Source organism: Panthera uncia (assembly GCF_023721935.1).
Source record: "Panthera uncia isolate 11264 chromosome B2 unlocalized genomic scaffold, Puncia_PCG_1.0 HiC_scaffold_24, whole genome shotgun sequence".
Lineage (NCBI taxonomy): Eukaryota > Metazoa > Chordata > Mammalia > Carnivora > Felidae > Panthera > Panthera uncia.
In genome coordinates this window covers 26,260,533-26,284,882 of record NW_026057580.1, presented here as the reverse complement: position 1 = coordinate 26,284,882, position 24,350 = coordinate 26,260,533, and the positions used below count along the sequence as shown (strand labels likewise).

The following is a 24,350-nucleotide window of genomic DNA, read 5'->3' as shown; positions in this document are numbered from 1 at the left end:
TTGATACTATCTCTAATGGTTCTAAAACATTCTCCCCTACTCCCGCCATTTTCTTGAATACTCATCCTTGTCTATTTTGTTAAATTGGAAGTGCTTTTCTTTATAGAGTTCTCTGTTAATTCCAAATGGTATTATTTAATTCTACAGACATAGCTTGATATTTTTGTTGAAGAAAGCTCTGTTCCTTTACTCACCAGTGTCCTTTGATGATTGCTGAGATGAGTACCTGAAGTATTGTCTTTTCCTGTCTGTTTATACAGAAAGAATATTTTTTGATCTGTAGCTGTGGTCTCTCTTTGTGCAATCTGCCCAAATTTGCTTAACTTTGTTTTAATGGCAACAAACACAAGAGTAGAATACCAAAGGATGACTTAACGTTGAATTCCCAAATACAGAACAGCAAGCAGCTCTATGAATTCCTACTCATTAAAAAAGGGATTCATACTCAATTCAGGAATAGGATAGAGATGAAAATGGTTTTCAAATATAAAGAAATATTAGGACAAGGGGAATTTGAGGATCAGGAAATAAGGGAGCTCAAATCCAGTTGTGGCATATGAAAAAGTAGATGAAGCCAACAGCAGAGACTAGTAATTCAGAGATTCTTCACAAGTGGCCCTGGTGATAAACCCTGCCCTTTCATTGTAAAGCAGATGTAATTTTAGTGCCCACAAAAGGAGAACTAAGGCTAGGTGTATTGCCTCTTCTATTTGAGAAGAAACAGAACTGCCGGAATTAGTTTACAAACATTTCATTAGAAGAATACCACATGGTGGGGCACATTGGTGGCTCAGTCTGTTGAACATCTTACTACGGCTCAGGTCATGATCTCACAGTCTGTGAGTTCAAGACCCACATCAGGCTCTGTGCTGATAGCTCGGAGCCTGGAGCCTGCTTCAGATTCTGTGTCTCCCTCTCTGTCTGCCCCTTGCCCACTCGCACTCTCTCTCTCTCTCTCTCTCTCTCTCTCTCAAAAATAAATAAACATTTAAAAAAAGTTAAAAAAAAAAGGAAAATGCCACATGGTAAAAAAAAAAAAAAAAGAAAAAGGTTTATTTTATACAAGTATTGATGAAATATTTTAAAAAGGAAGAAATGAACTAATCAAGAAAAAAGAGTAAAATGAGAGACTGGAGATTCTGGAGTACTCTGTACTTAAAGGGTGAATTGGTAAACCTTGAAATACATATACCCAATATTATTGAAGTTTATTTTCACCTAATTTTCTTTTGTTTTTATTTATTATTATTATTATTATTATTATTATTTTAAGTTTAAATAGGCTCCACAGCCAATATGGGGCTCCAACTCATGACCCTGAGATTGAGAGTCATATGCTCTATTCTTGGAGCCAGCCAGCCCCCATATTTTCACTTAATTTTAAACTGTTCCTGGATTTACTGTGTTAAAAAATGTCCCTGAAATATTTTGCTTAAGATGTCCCCATTTTTATGAAAAGCAATTGCTTTGCCACAAATTATATTTTATAGCTTTACAAATCCATTGAAATGTGTTCTCTTGGTTAATTTTACTTGACATGATTTAAATATTTCCTTTTAGGAAAAAAAATTAAAAATCTGATTAAAATGCTCAAAAGGCTTTTTGAAAATAAAAGTTATTACAAAACAACTGTTCAGTGACTTAAGCATAAATGAATTTGACATCCACAAATTTAATTTTCTTTAAATACATGTGGATAAAATACTTTCAAATTATTTGAAGATATTTAGCATACTGAAAACACAGCTGTGTTCACTCTATTAAGCCTTAGGAATCTTGGAGGTTCCCAAGTTACTAAATTATAGCTAAATATTGAAGACACTATGGTGTAGTGTTTGAGTTATTTTCCATGTTGAAAGAGATTTGCTTTAAAGAAAGGTTAGAACCAACTGTTTTCAGTGAACTGATAACTCACCTGTCATGACTATGTCATTTGACTTTGTTTGGAAGGGAACTGAATATAGGCTGAAAGCAGAGCAACAATAACAACCACAAAAAAACAAGTCTTAATTAGAACAACTTTTGTATTGTGTGTTTTCCGAATTTATCTTAACATAAATTTCCCAAAACTAAGCACTGTGTACAAAATATGTACCAGCTTCATGATTACATCTTGTTTTAAAATATGAAACAGAAATGGTATCCATTCTTTGGATGGAAGTGCCTGCCTTTACAATAGAGGTGGCCATGTGAGGAGGTGTTTGTAAACATTTCTTCTCGTCACCACACTTTCTGTGAGATCATCCATGTAGAGGACTTAGTGCCCAGCACAGAGTGACCCTTCAAAATATGTTAATTGTAGCAAGTAATAGTAGCCAATAATCAAAAATCATTATATATTATAAATATATAAAAAGAAAAATATTAATATAAAAATAAAAGAATAAGGGTTACCGAAGTCAAATTTCGGTATAGGTGTCATACTATTACAATCTACTGAAAAAAATAATAATTGTGTAATAGTAACAATCCACTTTATAAAACTGAAGTATAACTAACATATGATGTTATATTAATTTCAGTTTTACAATGTATTGATTCAACAATTCTATACGTTATTCAGTGTTCATCATAAGGGTATTCAGCATCTGTCACTACAGAATGTTATTAAAATATTATTGAATATATTCCTAAATCTGTACTCTTTATCTCTATGACTAATCTGTTTTATAACTGATAGTTTGTACCTCTTAATCCCCTTATTTCAACTATACTTCCCCTCTGGTGACCACCAGCGTGTTCTCTGTATTTAAGTGTCTGTTATTTTGGGGCACCAGGGTGGCTCAGTCGGTTAAGTATCTGACTCTTGATCTCAATTCAGGTCTTGATCTCAGGGGCATGAGTTTAAGTCCTGCATTAGGCTCCAGTTTAAGTAGGTGTGGAGCCTACTTAAAAAAAAAAAAAAAAAAAGTAAGGGTCTGTTTGTTTCTTTGCTTGCTTTTTAGATTAGATGTATAAGTGAAATCATACAGTATTTGTCATTGTTTTAAATTCTGAAAGAGACTTATTTCACTTAGCATAATACCCTCTAGGTCCTTCCATGTTGTTGCAAATGGCAAGATCTCTCTTTTTTTTTTTTTTTTTTTTTTTTGCTGATAATATTCCATTATACATACACTCACATACACACGCATACACCACATTTTCTTTATCCATTTATCTATCAGCGGACATTTGAATTACTTCCATATATTGGCTATTGTAAATAATGGTGCAATAAGAGTAAATATATCTTTTCAAATTAGTGTTTTTGCTTTCTTTGAACTACCCGCATTTACTGGGCACTTATTGTGCATGTATTATTATCTTTATTCTTCCCATTTACAGATAAGAAAAATGAAGTTAAGGGGAAGTTAAGTAATGTAGCTAAATGTATATAGCTAGCAAATTTACAAACCCATGTAATTGGTCTTCAGAACCATGCTCTTAATTATTATGCTCTAACTGTTCACTGGTGTTGGTGCATTTTACTTACCCAAATAATAATTGGGAAAAAAAGTTTTCGTGCCATTCCTCATTGTTGGCTCCAAGAACTGCAGATATTATGGAAGAGATAAAATCACATAAGCAAACTTAAAGTATTATAAATAAATACTTGTTTGCAAAAGCAAATGGTAGACTATGTTTATAAATTTTAAAAACACATTAAAAGTTCTGCATCTTTAAAATAATGTTAAAGATACTTTCCATCAGTTTAAATCTGATTATACAACATCTTCATTCCATTGAATCTATGTGTTCTATTTCAAAATGTAGAGTTTGGGAAAGAATTGAAAGGGATGTCTCCCTTACAGCTTTAGACAATTTGGTTTCAGATTGGTCACTGGTTAGAAATGAAGCTACTGTATTGAGAAAGAAGTGTTGGGAAATGTGTCACAATAGTCAAGGCAAAAAAAAGAAATTTCTTAAGAGTATAGCCCATATATATATGTTGTTAATAACCTGTCCTCAGCCAGGAATGCGTGAAATGCAATCTCTTCCTTTCAGTCATAAGCATTCCCAGTGGAGATATCACTTTAAGTGCTTTGGTTTTTCTTTTCTTTTTTTTTTTTAAATGTGTTTATTTATTTTTGAGAGAAAGAGCGTGAGTGGGGTAAGGACGGAGACAGAGGGGGACAGAGGATCCCAAGCAGGCTCTGCGCTGGCAACAGTGAGCCCAAAGCAGGCGTAGAACTCACAAACTGTCAGATCATGACCTGAGCCAAAGTCAGATAGATACTCAGCCAACTGAGCTACCCAGGCGCCTCACTTTGGTATTTTTCTATCTGATGTTTTACTACTACCTGTGAAGGGACAAGAAAGTTCTACAAGAGTATTAAAGAGAAGTTCAGTCAAAATTTACTCAACTGGAATTGATCTATTTGATTTTTTAAGTTATGTAGTATTTAATGCATTCAAGTATATATGTGCTTTTCATGTAGAGCATAAAATAAAATGGATACTCATGAGCCCCTAAGTTAAACTAAAGTCTAAAATATTAGTTATCATTTTGACATCACTGTGTTTCCCTTTGATCACATTCTCCACTGTCCATTCCCAGAGGTTACCAAGACCTTGAATTTTATGTTTATTATTATGCCTGTTATTTGAGGATTAGATTAACTACTTAAGCATTTATTCATAAATAAAACATTGATATTGCTCATTGGGTTTTATAAAAACAATGTAATATGTCTAGAACTTGAATTTTTTACTCATAATTTTATTTCTAGGATTTAATAGTGAGATTTCTTGTAGTTATGGGTAATTTATGTTCACTGGTATAAATATCCCACTATGGATATGTCGCAGTTTACTCAATCATTTGTACCATCATGATTCTGGGAGAGAAGTAGGATCTACTCTCTAGATAATTGTTATAAGCTATAATTTAGGACTAGCATGTTGTTGAAAGAGGTAAGGGACAGGACCTTAAGAGAGCTGTCACCCATGGGCAGTGAAGATCTGAGTCTGAAGCCTGACAGAACCTAGAACTGGAAGCTTGTGGACAGTCTGTGGAGCTTTTATATGCACAGAGTGGGGGCCATGTAGACGTCAGTAAAACAGCCATGTCTGAGCACCATGATTTGCCAAGAATAATGGATGCCAATTCATGTTCATCTTCCTCATCTCATGCAACTTCCTGTTATTGACAAAATCCCAAAACAAAAGGAAAACATATGTAGAAGATCTGGGAAACACATCTCAGACATAAACAAGTGTTGATATGGGGTCAAGTTGACAGCATACCATTCTTGAATTGATGGCTTTTCCCAATTATTTTTGCTCTTACAAGCTTTGAGACTTTTAATGTTCTTCTACATGCACCAAGACTTACCTGCAGAATATACCTGAGAACGGAATTGCTGAGACATGGGTTAAATACATTTGCAGATTTACAAGACAATGGCAAAATAGTTGAATCTATTTATATTCCTGTAAGCAGGGTATATGAATCTTTGTGTCTCCACATTCTGACCAGTGTTTGGTTTCTGACTTCTACCATCATTGGGTGTATAAAATGACATCTTATTGTCATCTTAATTTCACTTTTATTTAAATTCTAATGAGGTTGAAATTTTCATGCATTTTTGTTTTGCTGTTCTTTCCTCAATGACATATTCATGATTTTATCTTTTATTTATTAAGATAAAAATGATTTTATCTTTTATTTATCTTTTATTTATTTATTAAGCTGTTTGTCTTTTCCTTACAGTTTTATACTTGTTTTTGTAAACTAATGTTTTATTGGTAACATAATGTAAATAGTTTTCAAATTTGTGACTTATGTTTTCGTCTTCTTTGTGGTTTATTTTAATAAATAGATATTCTTAATTTTAATCAAACTTTTACTGTTAGCATGTTTTATGTCTTGTCTTAGAACTCTTAGGCATTGTTTTCCTTTATTTTTCTGTTAGAAATTCTAAAATTTTGCCTTTCATTCCTAAATCTATAATCCATCTCTATTTATCTTTTTTTTATGGTGTAGGAAACAATTTCATTATTCTTACTACGGGTAGCCAATTATGCTCTGTATTAGATAGTTCCTTCTTTCCCTAACATATTAGTTTTCTGTTGTTTCTGTAATAGTTAACACAAACTTAAGTGGCTCGAAACACAACAGATTTCTTATTTTACAGTTATAAAGATCAGAAGTCTGAAATGGTTCTCATGCACTAAAATTAAGATGTCAGTAAGGCTGCATTCCTTCTGGGGGTTTTATGGGAAAATCTGTTCCTCGATTCCTCTAGCTTCTAGAAGGTATCCTTATTCTGTGCCTCATGGCTTCCTCCTGTCTTCAAAGCCAGCAACTGCATGACTCCAACCTGTGATTCTGTTGCATTTTTCTTTAATGTATAAGGACATTGAGCACACCTGGGTAATCTAGGATAATCTCTTCATCGCAAGATTCCTAATTTAGTCAGAGTTGCAGAGTCTCTTTTGCAGAGTAACATATTTACAGATCCTGGGTATTAGGCCATGGGCATCTTTAGGGGGCCATTATTCTGCTTTAGTCATCTGTACTGCCCCTGGTATCATACATCATTTTAACATAAGGAGGAGTTTGTTTCTGGATTCTGGATTCCACTGCTCCATTTTCTATCTGTGTTCCAGGACTATACATATCACATTGTCATAATTAATACAGCTTGATAATGAATCTTTGTATGTGATAGGCATAGTCCTCAACTTGTTCTTCTGCTTCTGAATGCTTTGACTATTCTTGGACTTTGATGTTTTCATACAAATTTTACAACCAATTGGTAAGTTGATCCAAATCCTATTATGATTGTAATTAGAACTGTGTTGAGCTAAAGATGTAATTGAAAATACTAGAAATTGAGACTTCATGTCCATGAACATGATCTGCCTCTCAGTCTATGTATATCCATTTGACAGTTTTATTAATGTATTTTATATATTTTCTGTAAATGTTTTGATTATACAGAATTCAGTTTATTCTTAGGAAACATTTATTTTTTACTGATACTGTAAATGATATCTCTCTTTTTAAAAAAAATACTAATTATATGTTGCTTGTGCACAAAAATACAATTGATTTTTTATATTGATTTTGTATGAAACACCTTGCTAAGCTCTTTTACTTATTCTGATGATTTTTCTGAAATTACTTTAAGTTCTCTCTCTCTCTCTTTATATATATATATATATATATATATATATTTTGTTTCTTACTTTCTGATGTTTATGATATTTATTCAGTGGCTTGAATCTTCATTGTTGAAGAAAACAAGAATGTGGATCTTTACCTTGTTTTTAATATTATTTTACTCATAAATACACTATTCTTATGGGTTTTTAGTAGAAAGCTTCTACTAAAATGAAGGAAGTTTCCTTCATTTTTCAGATGATATGAGTTTTACAAAGATTGGAACTGAATTTCATAAAATTATTTTTCTGTTTAAATAAAATGTTAGCCTTTTTTCACATCCAAATAAAACATTAACCATTTTTTCTCCATTGTTATAAATTAAGGGTTATAACTTAGGGGTTATAAATCTTAAACTACCTGTGTATCTGTGACAAACACAATTCAATCATCATGTGTTTTTTGTATATACAGCAGGCTGGTATTTTGTTAAGTGGTTTTTATTTCATGAGTGGATTTGCTCTATAAATTCTCTTTTCTGATATGCTTTTATATCAAGGTTATACTAGACTGCTAACTGAGTTGAGGGATATTTCCCCATTTCTTCCTCTGGATAGTCTGCTATTAGCTCACAACCATAGGAATTTCCCAATGATTTTCAAAACTGACTCCCATACACGCAGGGCAAGAACAGACTGAAGGAAGAGGTAGGCCACTCCAGATTGGTAGGTGAAAGGTTTAATAAGCAAGGAACTTCTATATGAGACTTGTCTTGGGTGACTGCAAAATGAGTAGATCTTAGCACCTGCCCACCACAATCTTAAGAGTTTATACAGACGCCTTAATATGGTTCAGTCATGTTTACAGTCCAGATGGTCTAAAGGCTGTGTCCTTAAAGTGGCTCCTATTGTGGGAACAGTGGGTGGAACATAAATTCCAAGGATAAGGGAGGGGTTAAAGAGCCTCTGCTTGCCAAAGTCCAGGTTGTGGGTCAATTGGCAGTCATACCTCGACGACTCCTCCAACATCTGCATAGATTGGAATGATGTGTTTCCTAAAAGTCTAGTGAAATTCCTATGTAGAAGTGCCTGCAATTAGTATTAGTTATGATACTGTTCTTAAATATTTCTATGTTTTCAACCTTCTAATTTTGCCTTCATTTTTAATTGAAGTACTATTTACGTACTGTGAAATGCACAGGTTTCAGTGTACAACTTGATAAGTTTTGACAAAAATGTACCTATACTTTCAACACAATATAGAACACTTCCATCACCCCAGATGTTTCCTTCAAATCGCTTTCCCGTCAGTCCAATCCTGGCCTTCTATTTTCCATAAGCAACCACTCTTAGGAATTCTACCAACATGTATTATTTTGGCCTCTAGGACTTTGTATTAATAGAATCTAATGTGATATACTTTTTTTGTATCTGGCTTCTTTCACTCAACATAATTGTGAGATATATCCATGCCATTATATTAATCAGTGAATTATCCCTTTCTATTTATGTATAAACTTGTTGATCTTTTCTCCTTGGATAGGCATTGGTTTATTTATAGTTTAATGGTGATTGTGAGTAAAATATTATGGACACTCTTGTACAAGTTGTTTTGTGAACATGTGCTTCTATTTCCCTTGGTTAAATACCTAAGTAGAATTGCTAGGTCATAGCAGAACTCCATGTATAACTTTATACATAATAGCCAGTCTTCCCAAGGTAGTTGTATCGTTTTAAACTGCCAACAGTAATTGCTCCAGTACTTCCACATCCTTATCCTTATCAATATTTGGTCTTTGTTTGCTTGTTTGTTTTAGTAATTCTGATACATGTGTGTTTAATTATTGACTTGATGGAATTTTTTATAGATTCTAGATACTAATCTTTTTTTAAAGTTTATTTATTTATTTTTGAGAGAGAGAGAGAGAGAGCAGGGAAGGGGCAGAGAGAGAGACAGATTGAATCCCAGGCTCTCAGCACGGAGCCTGATGCAGGGCTCAGTTTCATGAACCGTGAGATCTTGACCTGAGCCAAAGTCAAGAGTCAGACAGACGCTAATTGACTGAGCTATGTAGGCACCCCATAGATACTAGTTTTTTTTAAAGTTTGTATTTTATTTCCAGTCAGTTAACATACAGTGTTACATTTGGATACTAATCATTTTTCAGATGTATACACGGGGAATATAGTCTCCCAATCTGTGGCTTGTCTATTCAGTTTCTTAGTGGTTTTGGGATCAGCAAAAGCTTTAGTGAGTGCTGTTTGCTTCATATTAAGTAACTTTTCCCAGTTTAACTTTGCAAAGGCATTCTTCTATGCTTTCTAACTAGAATTTTTATAATTTTAGATTTCATGTTTAGATCTACGATAGATCTCAAAATAAAGTTTGCCTAAAAGCGAGGTGGGACAGAAAAGTTTTTTTGTGTGTTTGTTTTCTTTTGGTGTTTTGTTTTGTTTGCATATGATTATCCAAATGTTCTAGCTCCATTTGCTAAAAAGATTTGCTTTTCAAATATTATTACTTCGGCACTTTTTCTGAACATCAATTTACCTTGTAAGTGTAGTCTTTCTGAATTTTGTACTGTTCTATTTATCTACTTCCCTATAGGTACAACAATCCACACTTCAGTACAATATTAAATAAATGTGGTGAAAGCAGACATCCTTGAATTTATCCTAGACTTAGGGGAAAAGCATTTAGTCTTTCACCACTCAGTAGGGTGTATTTTTTACTACAGGATTATGGATTTTAAAATATATAGAGAAAAACTCTCATTTAGAAAGAAGTTACTTAATTTTATTTATCTTTGTTTTTCATTTACCCAACACAGCTTTTGGTGCATTCTACGGTTTTTGGTGCATTCTAACCCCTTTTTATTTTTTATTTTATTAAAATAATTTATTTCTTTATTTTTGAGAGAGAGAGGGAAAGAGAGAGAGAGAGACAGAGACAGAGCGTGAGTGGGGAGGGGCAGAGAGAGAGAGGGAGACACAGAATCGGAAGCAGGCTCCACGCTCTGAGCTGTGAGCACAGAGCCCGATGCGCACTTGAACTATCGAATCAGACTTTGAGATCATGACCTGAGCTGAAGTCGGACACTTAAGCGACTGAGCCACCCAGGCACCCCAAAGCCCTTTCTATTTCTTAAATTAATAGGTGAAAGATTATTCAAGTCATTTGGTGTGGAGTATGTTAGTAACTGACAATATACTCCAATAACTGCTTTTATTTCACTAGTTTTAACTATGTTTTAGGAAGAATAACATACTGAATAGACCCTCTAGAATTTCCTGTTTAGAGAAACTGTTTTGTATGTATGCACTATCAGTAGTGTTTTAAACTTTTCTGTATATGTGTAGTTTTCAATAATCTGTTTGGAGAGAAAAAGCTTTTAGTAATTTTGTAACCATTGTGCTCCTCCCTAATTTCTTTTTTGTAAGTGATTTATTTATTCGATTATGTAAGTATATGACATGGTTCAATATATTATTGATTTTGGCAGTCTTTTAGGAAGAGGCATCCTTCTTAAAATGGATCGTAGATGAGAAGATCTGAAATAGTTTTGTGTATGTATGTGTCTCTGTGTGTGTGAATGGCATAACTCTCTTCTGCATGGTAAAGTTTGAAAAGCCCACAGCCCATCATTTATTTTTGGTGAAAATTATTACTTTTTTCTACTTTAAAACAGAATTCTATTGATTTTGTTTCCTAGTTCAATTTTGTGGGGAAATTGCTTGGACCAAGAGGAAACTCCTTGAAGAGACTACAGGAAGAAACAGGTGCTAAAATGTCTATCCTGGGCAAAGGATCAATGAGAGATAAAGCAAAGGTACTGAACTTTGAATTTGATATTTAACACATACAGGAGGTTACCTGTAACACTGATGGCCAAACTTACAAGCATATCTGCAGTGTTGTCCCATCATTTCCTGTGATTTTTCACCTTCTGGGACCACCCTATTGCACTCCCTGTTGATTCTTCTATTTTCATAAAAATCAATTACCCGCCTTTTTTCCCCCAGAACATGTAATTCCATATCTTTATTCTCTTTAGTCCTTTGTGTAAATTGTTGTCAAATCTTTTCACTTTTTCTGTGTCTTCTGTAGGATGTTTCTATATGTCTATGCTCATTTTCTTTAATTCCCTGTCTGGATCCCCTTTCTCTCTTCAACTATGTCACCTAATCACATCCATTATATCATTGTCCCTTTTTGTCTCTTTGCTCCATTTCACTCTGGCCCTCTTATCTAAAGCAATTTCAAATACTCATCTGCAAATCTAAGAGAATTCCACTCATTTTCTTAAATGTTTCAATTCACCTGACCTCAAAAGAACAAATAAACTAAGAAATATGTGAACTTTGATATTTGAAATGATTTCCTTCATATCTGAACGACATCATTGTCCCATTTTATAAAATGAAAGCAATTTTCAATGTGTTATAATTCACTGTTTTGGAAAAATAACAACCATTTATAGAGATCTATTCATAAAGGATCCTTTAAGATTCATTGAGAAAAGGTGGGTGTGTTAAGGTAGTATTATTTGATCAGGCCATGCTTTTCTGATTCAGTATGTTACCATGGAAAATATAATTTTCAAACATTTATTTCTGAATATGGGAATTACTTAGAAAATTGTTTAGGAGTTCTCCCTTTTAACTGTTAATGTGAAATCTTGAATAAATTTATAGTGGGAAATGTTACTGTACAGATAGCTCATAATCTTACAATGTAAACTTCATATTGTGTGCTTTTTATATTCTTCAAACTTTCTTAAGAGTTAGATCAGGCATCATCTCCCCAACAGGGATTTCCTGACCTCCTGTGACAGGCTAAATCCTCTCATCACAACGTATTTTATTGAAATGTTTGGTTTCTCTCATTAAACTGTACACTCCCACCAGCTGGAGAAATATCCTTGTCAGCTTTGCCTACTCAGAGTATCTGTGTAGTCCCTCCCTCCGTAGCTTTCAAAGTAAATGAGTATTTATTGCTTTTTCCCATATATTTGGAAGTTTTTTTTTCTGTTCACAAAGTTGTACATTGGATGCCTTTTTTCCTGTTAGGTACCAGCATAAGTATTTGAAAATCTAGGAGGAAACAAATTTGGTTCTATTAAGTTTCCATTATGTTTAATTTACTAATATTAGCTGTTGCTTGAAATCCAGGTTCTCATTGATTACTTTTTGGGTGATCCATCATGTTTGCCTATGCTTCAACTATTTTCATTGTTCTTCTACAAAATGAAAGAAAATAAGAACATTTAAGCACAACAATAGGGGTGCCTGGGTTGCTGAGCCGGTTAAGCCTCTGACCTCAGCTCAGGTCATGATCTCAGGGTTCATGGGTTAGAGCCCGCGTTGGGCTCTATGCTGACGGCTCAGAGCCTGCAGCCTGCTTCAGATTCTATGTCTCCTCCGTCTCAGCTCCTCCCCTGCTTGTGCTCTCTCTTAAAAATGATAAACATTTAAAAAATTTTTTTAATATTAAAAAAAGAACAACAATAATGTATTGTACTGTAAACTACATTTTATAGAATCTAGATAAGATCTTAACTGCCAAGGGTTGTGGGCACAAAGATGACATAAAACCACAGACGTGGATATGCAAAAGTTCACCTTAGTAAACACTTTATTAAAATAAAAAAATAAATCCTTGTTAAAACATTGATTACTATGCTGCTGTTTTACCTCTTCCCAACACGACCTGATCAGGAAGAAAGATTTTATATGTGATTTTATTCTTTTAACAAATAAATAAAACTCACATGATTCTTCTGTGGAAGTACCTCTGTGTGTATGTATTATACAGCCACACAGGAATATATTCATGTATTAATTGCAGAAGTATTTGTTGCTAAGTGTCACACTATGTGTCATCCGTAGTCTCCTCCTAAAGTTTACATTCCATTGGCAGAGACAGATAATAAATAAGTGAATAAGCACAATTTAATAATTATTATGGATTGAAATAATACGGATTGTTTTTCTGTGTTGACACTGCTATTAAGATGCTACACAATGTATGTCCTAAACTTGATCTTTGCTTCACGACAAAAAGGAGATACTTGGGTAGTTGTCTAAGTCAGGACAAAATAACTATGCAAAAGTCTTGCACTTCTGCTATGTGCTTAAACTGTAGATTAAATATCATGCTCTATAGAAAATAAATATTAGACATGAGTCAAGCCCTCACAAAACTTTTAATTTAATTAAACATCCTGATATGTTTAATGCTTTCTTTTTTTTTAATTTTTTTTATTGTTTATTATTTTTGAGAGAGAGAGACAGAGAGACTGAGAGCAAGCAGGGAAGGGGCAGAGAGAGAGGGAGACACAGAATCCGAAGCAGGCTCCAGACTCTGAGCGCTCAGGACAGAGCCCGACGCGAGGCTTGAACTCACAGACCACGAGATCATGACCTGAGCTGTAGTCGGCCACCCAGCTGACTGAGCCACCCAAGCACCCCTGTTTAACACTTTCTTTAAAAAAAAAGTTAACAGGGGCGCCTGGGTGGCTCAGTCGGTTAAGTGGCCGACTTCGGCTCAGGTCATGATCTCGCGGTCTGTGAGTTCGAGCCCCGCATTGGGCTCTGTGCTGACAGCTCAGAGCCTGGAGCCTGTTTCGGATTCTGTGTCTCCCTCTCTCTGACCCTCCCCCGTTCATGCTCTGCCTCTCTCTGTCTCAAAAATAAATAAACGTTAAAAAAAAAAAAAGTTAAGAAAGCATCAGTCCATTGAATTAGTAGGTGGAAAGAGTGACATACTCATTTAATTTTATAATTCTAATAAGACTTTTTCATCCTTAGCAAAGCATGGCATTTTAAGATTTATTCTAAGATCATTATAAAATTGCATGGTATAGAAAATAGTTCTAGTGGTTTAGTGTAGTAAAGAGTTTCTACCAAGTTTAATGTTTTTATTTGTGTTATTTTGGATTTGATGGATTTGGGGGAAATATTCCTTTTAGTTTTGTGATACCTAGCCAATAACTCTATAAGCAAAGCAAGGAAACAGAGCAAAAACAAAGTGAAGTGTGGTAATATCCAAGGTAATACCAGTGGCAAAATCCTACCGTATATTCAATATTTTATTCCCATAGTGGTCAGATCACCGAATATATGAACTCACATTTTACCTAAAACTATGCAGGGATGCTTGAACAGAAGCTGGCTTTTAAATTGTGATGGTAAAGGTATTCTTAGAGAAAATTAGGAGGTAATATATACAGCATGTTTGCAATATTTCAAAATATCTCAGGAAATTAACTGGCAGTTCAGAAATTTCTTTAAAGTCTACGTCCCTCATGCACCATATGGCCAGCCAGTTCGAAATAACCATGCAGCTGCCGGCTTCACTAGCGGTTGCTTCTGAGCAATCTTCAGGGGTAACTTACTGTAGCTTCGGATAGAGTGTTGCTATTTTTAGTGATGCTGATGGCAGAGATTGGTGAGGGAGAACAGAGGAAGCAGTGGTCTACAGGCTTATCTTTGAAAAGAGTGAGGAGCAAACATATTATCTTCAAGAGAAAAGGTTTGAGAGTTTAGAGAAAATCAGACAAAAGCCAGTCACCCCGATAACAGTGAAGAAACAGCGGAAAGCATCAAAGCAAATTTCTTGCATACTTCCATTGTCCTTAAATGGAAATCACAAATAGACATGTTGCAAATAAATGATGTTGTAATGACAGGTATTCTGGCATTTCTGTTAATAAGCTTGGTTGAAATTTTGGCATGGAGTCTTAGAACATGCTGGTTATTATATGTTAAAAGTAAAGTGCCATTTGGTGGAGTTTTATGTGAAACTGTGTGATAATTCTCTAGGCAAGCCTTTCTCTCTTTGATGTGCTAATATCATGTGCAGTTTCTATTTTATAATATATCTTCTGTATTGGGTGATGGCTACTTTAGTAAATCCTTTCTGATTTCATGGCAATTTGATTTTCATCAACAATAAAATCAACCGAAAACCTTCAAAGTGATGCTGCTGCCTGGTGGGTGTGAACCCTGTACCAATCATCCTTCTCTCATTTGGCTTCTGGGCTATGCCTCACATCAAACAGCACTGTTAGTCTCTCAAATCCTGAAGGGGAGAGGCTCTGCTCACTGCCTGTCAGTCAGGCTGGGATCGGTTATGTAGACTCCTGTTTCAACTTTTTAACACCCCCAACAACAAAGCAACTTGTAATCCCACAAAATCAAGAGCCCAGACACCCTGATTTTAATTTTAGCTGTGCCCTGTAATAAACCGCACCGTAGATCAACAATATTTTCTTCTCAGCTCCCCTCTGCAGGAAAGAATGCTTAGCCCAATCGTGACTTCCAAACAGAGATAGGGGAGTAAGCATTATTCTTTGCTTAAATATCACTTGAGTTTGTGAAGGACAAAGAGTATATCAGAAATTACAGATAGGTGGAAATTTATTTTTTATTTATTCACTGCATTCGTCTGTTTCTTGGATTTCTGAATTTTGAGAAATTAGATTTTAACAGACTAAACGGTTACACCTGAGCAGTGGCACATGTGCTAAGGAACACTGGATTGCAAACATATATTTTGTGAGAATGCAAGGAAACCAGTTTTAATGGCGAACGAACACAAGGTTATATCAACCTATGATATATTACGACTCCAAGTGACCAAACAATTAATATAGTCAGGTTTGAGTTGAAGAGTGAAATATATCATCACACTAGTGAGAAATAATTTTTACATTAACATCTTCAGCCCTTTTATGTGTAAATAATTTGTCATTCATTGCAGTGGGCTTTGACCTAAGAATGAAAACAAAACAAAACAAATTCCATAAATCTATCCAAGCTCTGGTCTTCATAAGCTTCATTGACAGAGCATGAGGTGGCAGTGTTTTGCATGTTGTGAATCAAAATTATATATATGTTTTATTTTTATTTTTGTTTAATGTTGATTTTTTGAGAGACAGAGTGCGAGCTGGGGAGGGGCAGAGAGAAAGAGAGAGAGAGAGAGAGACAGAATCCAAAGCAGGCTCCAGCCAGTTAAATGGAGAGGCCTTGTGTAGGTACCAGTGGGGAATCCCAGTGGAGCCCAGCGTTTGAGTCATCCCTGCCCAGGCATTACACATGCAAGTAAAGAACTCTCCAGATGGTATCGGCCTCTAGCCATTTGAGTGATCACAGATTGTTGGCGTCCGATGTGTAGCCCCAGGCTCTGGGATCAAAACACATTATCCCCATTGTGCTCTGTCTAAATCCCTCACCCACAGAATCCATGCACATAGTAACATGCTTGTTATTTTAGGCAACTAAGTTTGACATGGTTACTTATATAACATTAGATGACTGGAACATATTCCTACAATTTTATTTATAAAATTAAAAGATTCTCAACATTGTGAGCAATTTTCCGAATACTGGATTTGTTCTCTTGTGTTTCTGCTGCCCTCTCATGGCAATTACTACAGACTTTGAAAATTTCTGGGGATTTGTCTGGGTTTGTGTATTTGGTGTTTTGATTTTTTTTTGTTATTTATCTGCACCTTATTTTGAAGCATATGTCAAAGTTCTGTTTCAAAGTTGCCAGTAAGAGAAAAGTCTTCCAAGAAAGACAATTCAAAGATTTCCAGAATGTTTGACTTAAAAAGTATTAAGCTAGTCATAAAGCTGGTTTAAGGCCTTTGTACCTTTGAATGTCTACTTTAATGCCAAGAGACTCAATCAAGGTTAATTTGTTAGGTAATTCTTATTTCTTTGTAAGGTTTCTTAATTTTATTACAACCTGAGAAAATGAGTGCTGTGGCATTTTGTCAGGGATGTTACATAGATCCCAGAAGGGGAAGGTATTGCGCCATACGGAATGTACTGCCCCAAACCAAGACTGGGATAGTTTTCTTTCTTAGTCCCTCCTTTTGACCAGGTCAGATTGTTGAAGGTTTGTTGTAGCCAAGAAAAGGACCATGTGGCATTTTTGTGCTGAGAACATTAACTGAGTTTGTTGCTTCATCAGTCATTTCTTAACTTTCTTACAGATGGTGGAATTTAGATAAGGGATCAAGTTATACAGTATACTACCATCAAGGTTACCTGCAATCTATTGACTTCTTTCTTTACCAGTTTCCTATGTTAGGGAAGAAAATAAGCAGAATCCTAAGGTGATTCAATTTACTGATATACATTCATATACTATTAATATATTTTATAATATTTAGTGCTACATATATGTTTGGTTGGCTTATCCCTCTCAACATATGTTTTTTAAGTATTAATATTTGCTTTGCTTTTTTAAACTAGACCCAGTCTTCGCTCTGCCCACACGTTACAAATTCCAGTAGACACATAAGAATCACCAGAGCAAAGCAATAGACCCACACAGATAGACAATGAATATATTGGGTTTATATAATAGGTCAAATGAGAAAGAAAAATTTCCCAAATAACTTTATTTTGCTCATTGTAAGAACTACTACATTTTTAGTTTTATGGGTAATTTTAATGTCAAACCAAATAAGAATGGTGATCTAAAATTTAAAAAAAATTATGGTTTTTAACTCTTAGAAAAACCTTTGATGGAAGGTTGTTATTTGTACATTTCTAGAAAGATAATGTTGCATGTTTGTTTTAAATTGTTAGAACTTGACCCCAATAGATGTTCTTTGAAGAGAAATTTGGACTACTTGTTCTAGTGCAGCTTGGGGAATTTAGAGATACAGTTAAGAGGATAATGGGACGGGAGTAATGTTAAAGAGAAAAATCCTGCACTTAAGTGCACTATCAGCACTAATTCAGATTTTGAATTTCATTAGTTGCAGTGATGTTTTTGACTTTGTACTCTGCTTTCTCCTTATTGTTTTCTTTAATTTCACAAACCATTCAAAAGTTAAATAGTAATCTAGTTTTATCAGCCATAAATACACGAATCATTCGTAGTTGAATAGTGTTGTCATGAATACTTGAAATTTTGTTTGAGCTCTTGACAACCCTTGATAAAAAGTAGAGAGCTCTTTTTTCTGGTTATGGTTCATGATGCTAAACAGAGCCCAGAGAAGGACAAAGTAGCCAAACTCCTTAGTCTAACAGATAACTGAGTTCACTTTTGCTTTCTGTATTGGTTCACCAAAATTGAAATCAAAAAGACCGAGTAAACATAAAAAAAATGTTAAATTAAAAAAAAAGGCGGTGGGCGCCTGGGTGGCTCAGTCAGTTGAGCGACTGACTTCGGCTCAGGTCGTGATCTCACGGTTTGTGAGTTCGAGCCCCACGTCAAGCTCTGTGCTGACAGCTCAGAGCCTGGAGCCTGCTTCTGATTCTGTGCCTCCCTCTCTCTCTGCCCCTCCCCCACCCATGCTCTGTCTCTCTGTCTCAAAAACAAATAAACATAAAAAAAAATTTAAATAAAAAGACCAAGAAAAATGAAAAAGCCAGGATACAAATGAAATTTTATGTATTTTGCTATGAACACAATCAATTGCACCACTTGACTTTTAGTGGCTGAGACAAAGTTTTATATACTTCCCGGGATACCATTCACAAGGCATTCTCTGTGAACTGTCCTTCTAATTGTCCAATACTGCTTGTCACCAGCACTTAACCTAGTTACAGGAGTGACCAACCACAAGTCAGTACAGGACACACTTCCATGTATGTCTTTCTTAATATCTAAATATCAGAAATTACCTAAACTTCTTTTTTTTAAGTTTATTTATTTTGAGAGAGAGAGAGAGAGGGAGGGAGAGAGGAAGAGAGTGCAGGGGAGGGTCAGAGAGAGGGAGAGATAGAATCTCAAGCAGGTTCTGTGCTGTCAGGCCAGAGCCAGATGTGAGGTTCAGTCTCACAAACTGCGAGATCATGACCTGAGCCTAAATGAAGAGTCAGATGCTTGACTGAGCCACCCCGGCGCCCCTAGATTTCTTGTTAGTATATTTATTGTTGAAATGTTACTTGCAAAGATATTTATTGTGTCACATACTTTCTGTGCAAACAGCATTTGTTTTAATTTTGGTAATACTAACATTTAATTTTTTTTGCTTTTGAGGTCAGGGTTTTGAGATGAACTGTGAATGTATGCCAAAATTCTTGCATGTAGTTTACCCCAGATAAGGCATGCCTAACCTATAGGTATATAGTTGCTAAACAGCTACAGTTTCGCATCACTATGGGGTCCAAAACAAAACAAAAAAATGTAACCATTGATTTAGAAAACTTGGAATATCTGCAGAAGTTTTTATGTTCACATTTCTAAGTTTATTATGCCCTGTATTTGCTGCTGCTTCTTTCTCAATAGTAGGCTTACTGTTTTCTCTTCCTTTTGATATTTTGCATGTTTTGAAAAAAAATTATTTCAGTTATTTGGCACTTTTATGGGATATTTTTCCCCATTTTTCTTAATTTTCTTCCTTTCACCTGTCTACCTTAAAACAATTTTAGAGCTAAAATTATTTAAAATCAGAAAAAAATTTTCCAGTGTTTGAATACTGAATAGCTCTCATTTCTATTTCCTTGAATATTACTGAAATATGTGAGAGATATTTATTTCCTCAGCAGCACCACCATCATATTTACTTAAATCAAACTAAGTCAACAGTCACCACTACCAAACCAGGAGAATAAACAGTAAAGAATAAGAGGCCATCAACTAAACAGACATAGCCTTCCTTGGGCTGAGTTAATATTTTCAGGATCTCAGGGTGCCTGGGTGGCTCAGTCGGTTAAGAGTTGATTTCGGCTCAGGTCATGCTCGGTTTGTGAATTTGAGCCCCACTTGGTTCTCTGTGCTGACAGCTCAGAGCCTGGAGCCTGCTTCAGATTCTGTGTCCCTCTCTTTGTGCCCCTTCCCCACTCACATTCTGTCTCTCTTTCTCTCTCTCAAAAATAAACATTAAAATAATTTTAAAGAATATTTTTAGGATCTCAATTCTATACATTTTAGATTAAAAGTGATATCCACATTTTAAAAATAATTGTAACTATAACAATCTTAAAGCATGTAGAAACTTTTATTTTGATTATCATTTGTCTTAAGGAAGAATTCATAATATGGATAAAGCAGAATTATGTTTTATGGGCAATTCTATATCTTTAACATAATAATCTGGGTCGTAATAATTAAACTTGAGGAATCCTTAATATTATGAAGGTGACTGTGGGGTGGTCTTAATTTTCACTGAATTGATCAGAGGTGTAAACTATGTGTTTCCATATTCTACACATACACATGCACATGTACATTGGCTTATATAATCTTGGCAGAGAAAGTAAAAATGCTAGTTTATTTAGTTCATTGATTTTTATAACCAAAATATATTGTTGTCCAAGAGACAGTAGTTTGCTTGAGATTACTGGGAAATTATTAGGAAATATTTAATTATATGAGGTAAAAAAGAAAACATAAATAGGAGGACCAGTTTCATGAAAATACTTTGTTTAAACTGGCAGATTAATTTCAAGGAGCCATAACGTTGGAAGCAATAGACTTTACTAAATTTTATCTTGCTGTTTCTTAAACTGCTACACCCAAGGTAAGAAGAAAATGGATCCAAATTACTTTAAATAATATAAAATTACCTGCAGGATATAAAAGATTGAGTTGACCATGATTTTTCATCATGATCTAGCCTCTTTAAAACTGAGTAGCATAGACTTGCTTTGGATTCTGTCTTCCTCTGTCTCTGCCCCTCCCCACCTTGTGCTCTGTCTCTCTCTGTCTCTCAAAAAATAAATAAATAAATGTTAAATTTTTTTTTTTTTTTTAAATAAAAAGATCTCCTGGGAGGCTCAGTTGGTTTAGTGTCCAACTTTGGCTCAGGTTATATATGATCTCACAGTTCATGGGTTTGAGCCCCGTGTTGGGCTCTATGCTGACAGCTCAGAGCCTGGAGCCTGCTTCAGAATCTGTGTCTCTCTCTTTGCCCCTCCCCAGCTCATGCTCTGTGTCTCAAAAAAAAATAAACATTAAAAAAATTTTTTTTAATTAAAAAAAAAACTGAGTAGTTTAGATATAATTTATTTGTGAAAATGCTTTCATCCAACCTCTGTGCTGTTTATCACAGACAGTATGCACCCCAGATGGATGAAAAAGGGGAAAGGGACCCTGTGCCGGGAGTCCCTGAGTTAACAGCCCATATGTTGGGGTGTAACAGTTGTCTGCATTTCATGACAACTCATACAGGGAAGAAGGTCACCACTTTCCAACCCTGGTCCTGTTCTTAGGGCAAGAGTAAGAGCAGCATGGGCTTTTGGGGAAGTCTGCCTGTGTTAGGAGCCCAGAGTTTCCTCTTTAAGAGGAAAGAGTTTTTCTTCATCCCTCTAGGTTTAAGGTCAGAAAATTGGTCACAGTATGTTTAGTTGCAAGTGTAATAGTTTCTTCCACATTGCTATGAATTCTTAAGGCTATAAACCAAAAATGTCATTTAAGTGCACATGTTTTTCCTCTAGCCAATGTTTGTTTGTTTGTTTGTTTTTTAAAGCCACCAGGCCTAGATCATATTTTTTTGCCTTTTATTAGGGTATAATTCACATATGCAAAAATCTAACACTTTTAAAAACAATTTTTTTGATGTTTATTAATTTTTGAGAGAGAGAGGGAGAGAGAAAGCATGAGTGGGGGCGGGGCGGAGAGAGAGGGGGACAGAGGAACTGAAGCAGGTTCTGTGCTGACAGCAGAAAGCCCAGTGCGGGGCTTGAACTCACAAACTGTAAGATCATGATATGAGTCAAAGTCTGATGCTTAACCAACTAAGCCACCCAGTGCCCCGAAAATCTACCACTTTTAAGTGTACAAATGTACATAGTCATGCTTGTACCATCACAATCAAGATAGAGCATGTTTCTGTCACACCAAAAATGTCCTTTGGGCCTTGCCTCACACTCTGGTCCTAGGAGATCTCTGATCTGCTCTCTGTTACCATCTTTTAACTTTTCCTAGAATTTCATAAACTAATTTACACAGTATATAGCTTGCTTCTGCGTTGTTTCTCTTGACATAATGTTTTTGAGGATTATCCATGTTGATGCATGTATCAATAGTTTGTTCCTTTACATCACTGAGAAGTTTTTCATTGTGTGGCTACACCAAAATTTACCCATTTTTTGATGATTATTTATAGATTGTTTACAGTTTAGGCTATTATGAATAAGGCTGCTGTAAAGATTCATATATGTTGTTGTATGGAGATATGACTTCACAATAGAGGATTTGGGAATTATTCTTTGAAAGTTAAAGAACAAGGACGTTAATATAATCTTTTTCATTAATATAATACATTTACCACAGGGCTATAAATTTTTTTAGAAAGTTAGAAAGAAGTATTCCTAATGTGTTGGTCATAAATTTACTTTCTGATTTTTGGTATGGTTTACTTGACACTCGTGACATCTATTAGTTCCGTGAAAGACTATTTTATTAGTTATTCATTTTTCGTTCTGCAAATAATCATTTCTAAATTAAGGTTTGGGAGAATTTTTTTTTCAGCAGTGCCCTAAATTAGGATACCAGAGTTCAGATGCAAACTGGAGATTCTGATTCCCAAGCCAGAGAGATGAGATTTGTTAGATAAATGAAGCCATCTGCATCAATTTAAATAGTTCTACCAAATTGATTCATGAAGCGTCTAATATTTCCATGTAATTAGCAGTGGCATTTTCAAATCTCTATAACTGAGAGGAAAATTTAACCTTCTCTGAAGAATTGCACACTCTAGGGTTGATACTTTAGAAAATTATATTGTTCTAAGGGAATACTCACCAAAGAATTACATCAGACTTTGAACAGATGCTGCAAGATCCCTGTTTTATTGCTGGTGCACCGGAGTGGTGATATTAAAAGTCTTCATCTCCTCCCTCGCATCTGATGTTAAAACAGATTTCCCATTTCTCAGCTCTGACAGTTTAGTGGTGAATCTCTTGTGGCTGTTCCAAAAAAAAATTCTGCTTTCTCTCTTCTTTTCTCTTCTACTGTAAAATTAAACTCTGGGCATTAAGTTCAATGTCTATCTTTCTGTTGGGACTGTAAGGAGTCTTTCCCTCTAATGAAAGATGGAGGGCTTATTTCAAAAGATAATGTCTGTTTTTCTCTCACTCAAAGAATTTTATTTCTTACTATAAGTATTTTATACCTGCATATGCACTTTCACCTAAAAATAAATAAACATGCAAAATCTATGTATAATATTAATAGATTTTTATCCAAGATGTAATCTGTGAGCCTCACATCATATCTCATATCATTGCTTTACTAGGGGAAAATCTTAGAGACTGATTTATTATGAAAATCCTCAAGTCTGGTAATATCTCATACTCCTGCTTTCTCTTTGCTGCTTAGATTTCTGATCTTTTTCTCCTTCATGCCGTATTAGAGGCATTGAATGCAGATGAACCACTCAGCTATTTTATGTTATAGAGGATAGACGTACTTAGATCATTAATGTGGAGAATGTTTGTCTTTCATGGCCTATTGCATGGGAGTTACAAATTAATTTCTAACCCTAGTTATCTTTCCTCATGATGTTAGTGATTCATAAATTTTTTAGACACTATAGTAGGTGATAGATGTAGTTTACTTAAAAATATTGATACATTTTATGAAACAGTTTCATAAGAAGAATGTTAGATAAATCAGGCATGTTTTATAAATTATTTGAAGGTTTTGTCTAGTGCCATACATCATCCATGTTAAAAAAACAAATAAACAAACAAACAAATAAACAAAGACTCTTCTCTCCCAAATGTGAATAAATGATAGTTGGTCATATTGATGTTGATAAAAAGTATTATTGCTATCCCAAATATTTTATTGTGTCTTTTAACTAAAACGTGGTGATGAATTTTTCTATATTTTTAATATTATTAAAGTATATGCTACCAATAATAAGATTTGGGTAATTATTATATAAAATTTCTAAAATATAGGGGCGCCTGGGTGGCTCAGTTGGTTAAGCATCCGACTTCGGCTCAGGTCATGATCTCGCGGTCCGTGAGTTCGAGCCCCGCGTCGGGCTCTGTGCTGACAGCTTGGAGCCTGGAGCCTGCTTCTGATTCTGTGTCTCCCTCTCTCTCTGACCCTCCCCCGTTCATGCTGTCTCTCCCTGTCTCAAAAATAAATAAACGTTAAAAAAAATTTAAAATATAAGGGACTATTACCCATACTTAGTGGAATTATACTGTACTTTGTGACCATATTTGACTTTTTGAGGGCTTAAACTCTTTAGTTTAAGGATAAAATTTGCCAGATCCATCTCCACATAAAATATTACCATTTTTATTGTTTGTTCAAATAATTTAACAGAATTCTA

The 24,350-nt window shown here is 34.9% G+C and overlaps 1 protein-coding gene across 2 annotated transcripts in view; it reads left to right on the top strand.

Annotated features, from left to right (window-relative positions):
- The window catches only part of KHDRBS2 (KH RNA binding domain containing, signal transduction associated 2), a 583,082-nt gene that overhangs the window by 213,797 nt on the left and 344,935 nt on the right, over positions 1-24,350 (top strand). For both annotated transcript variants that reach the window (XM_049653859.1, XM_049653858.1), the window contains exon 3: positions 10,803-10,919. In XM_049653859.1, the coding sequence (XP_049509816.1) occupies positions 10,803-10,919 (117 nt within the window). The remainder of the gene's footprint in view (positions 1-10,802; positions 10,920-24,350) is intronic.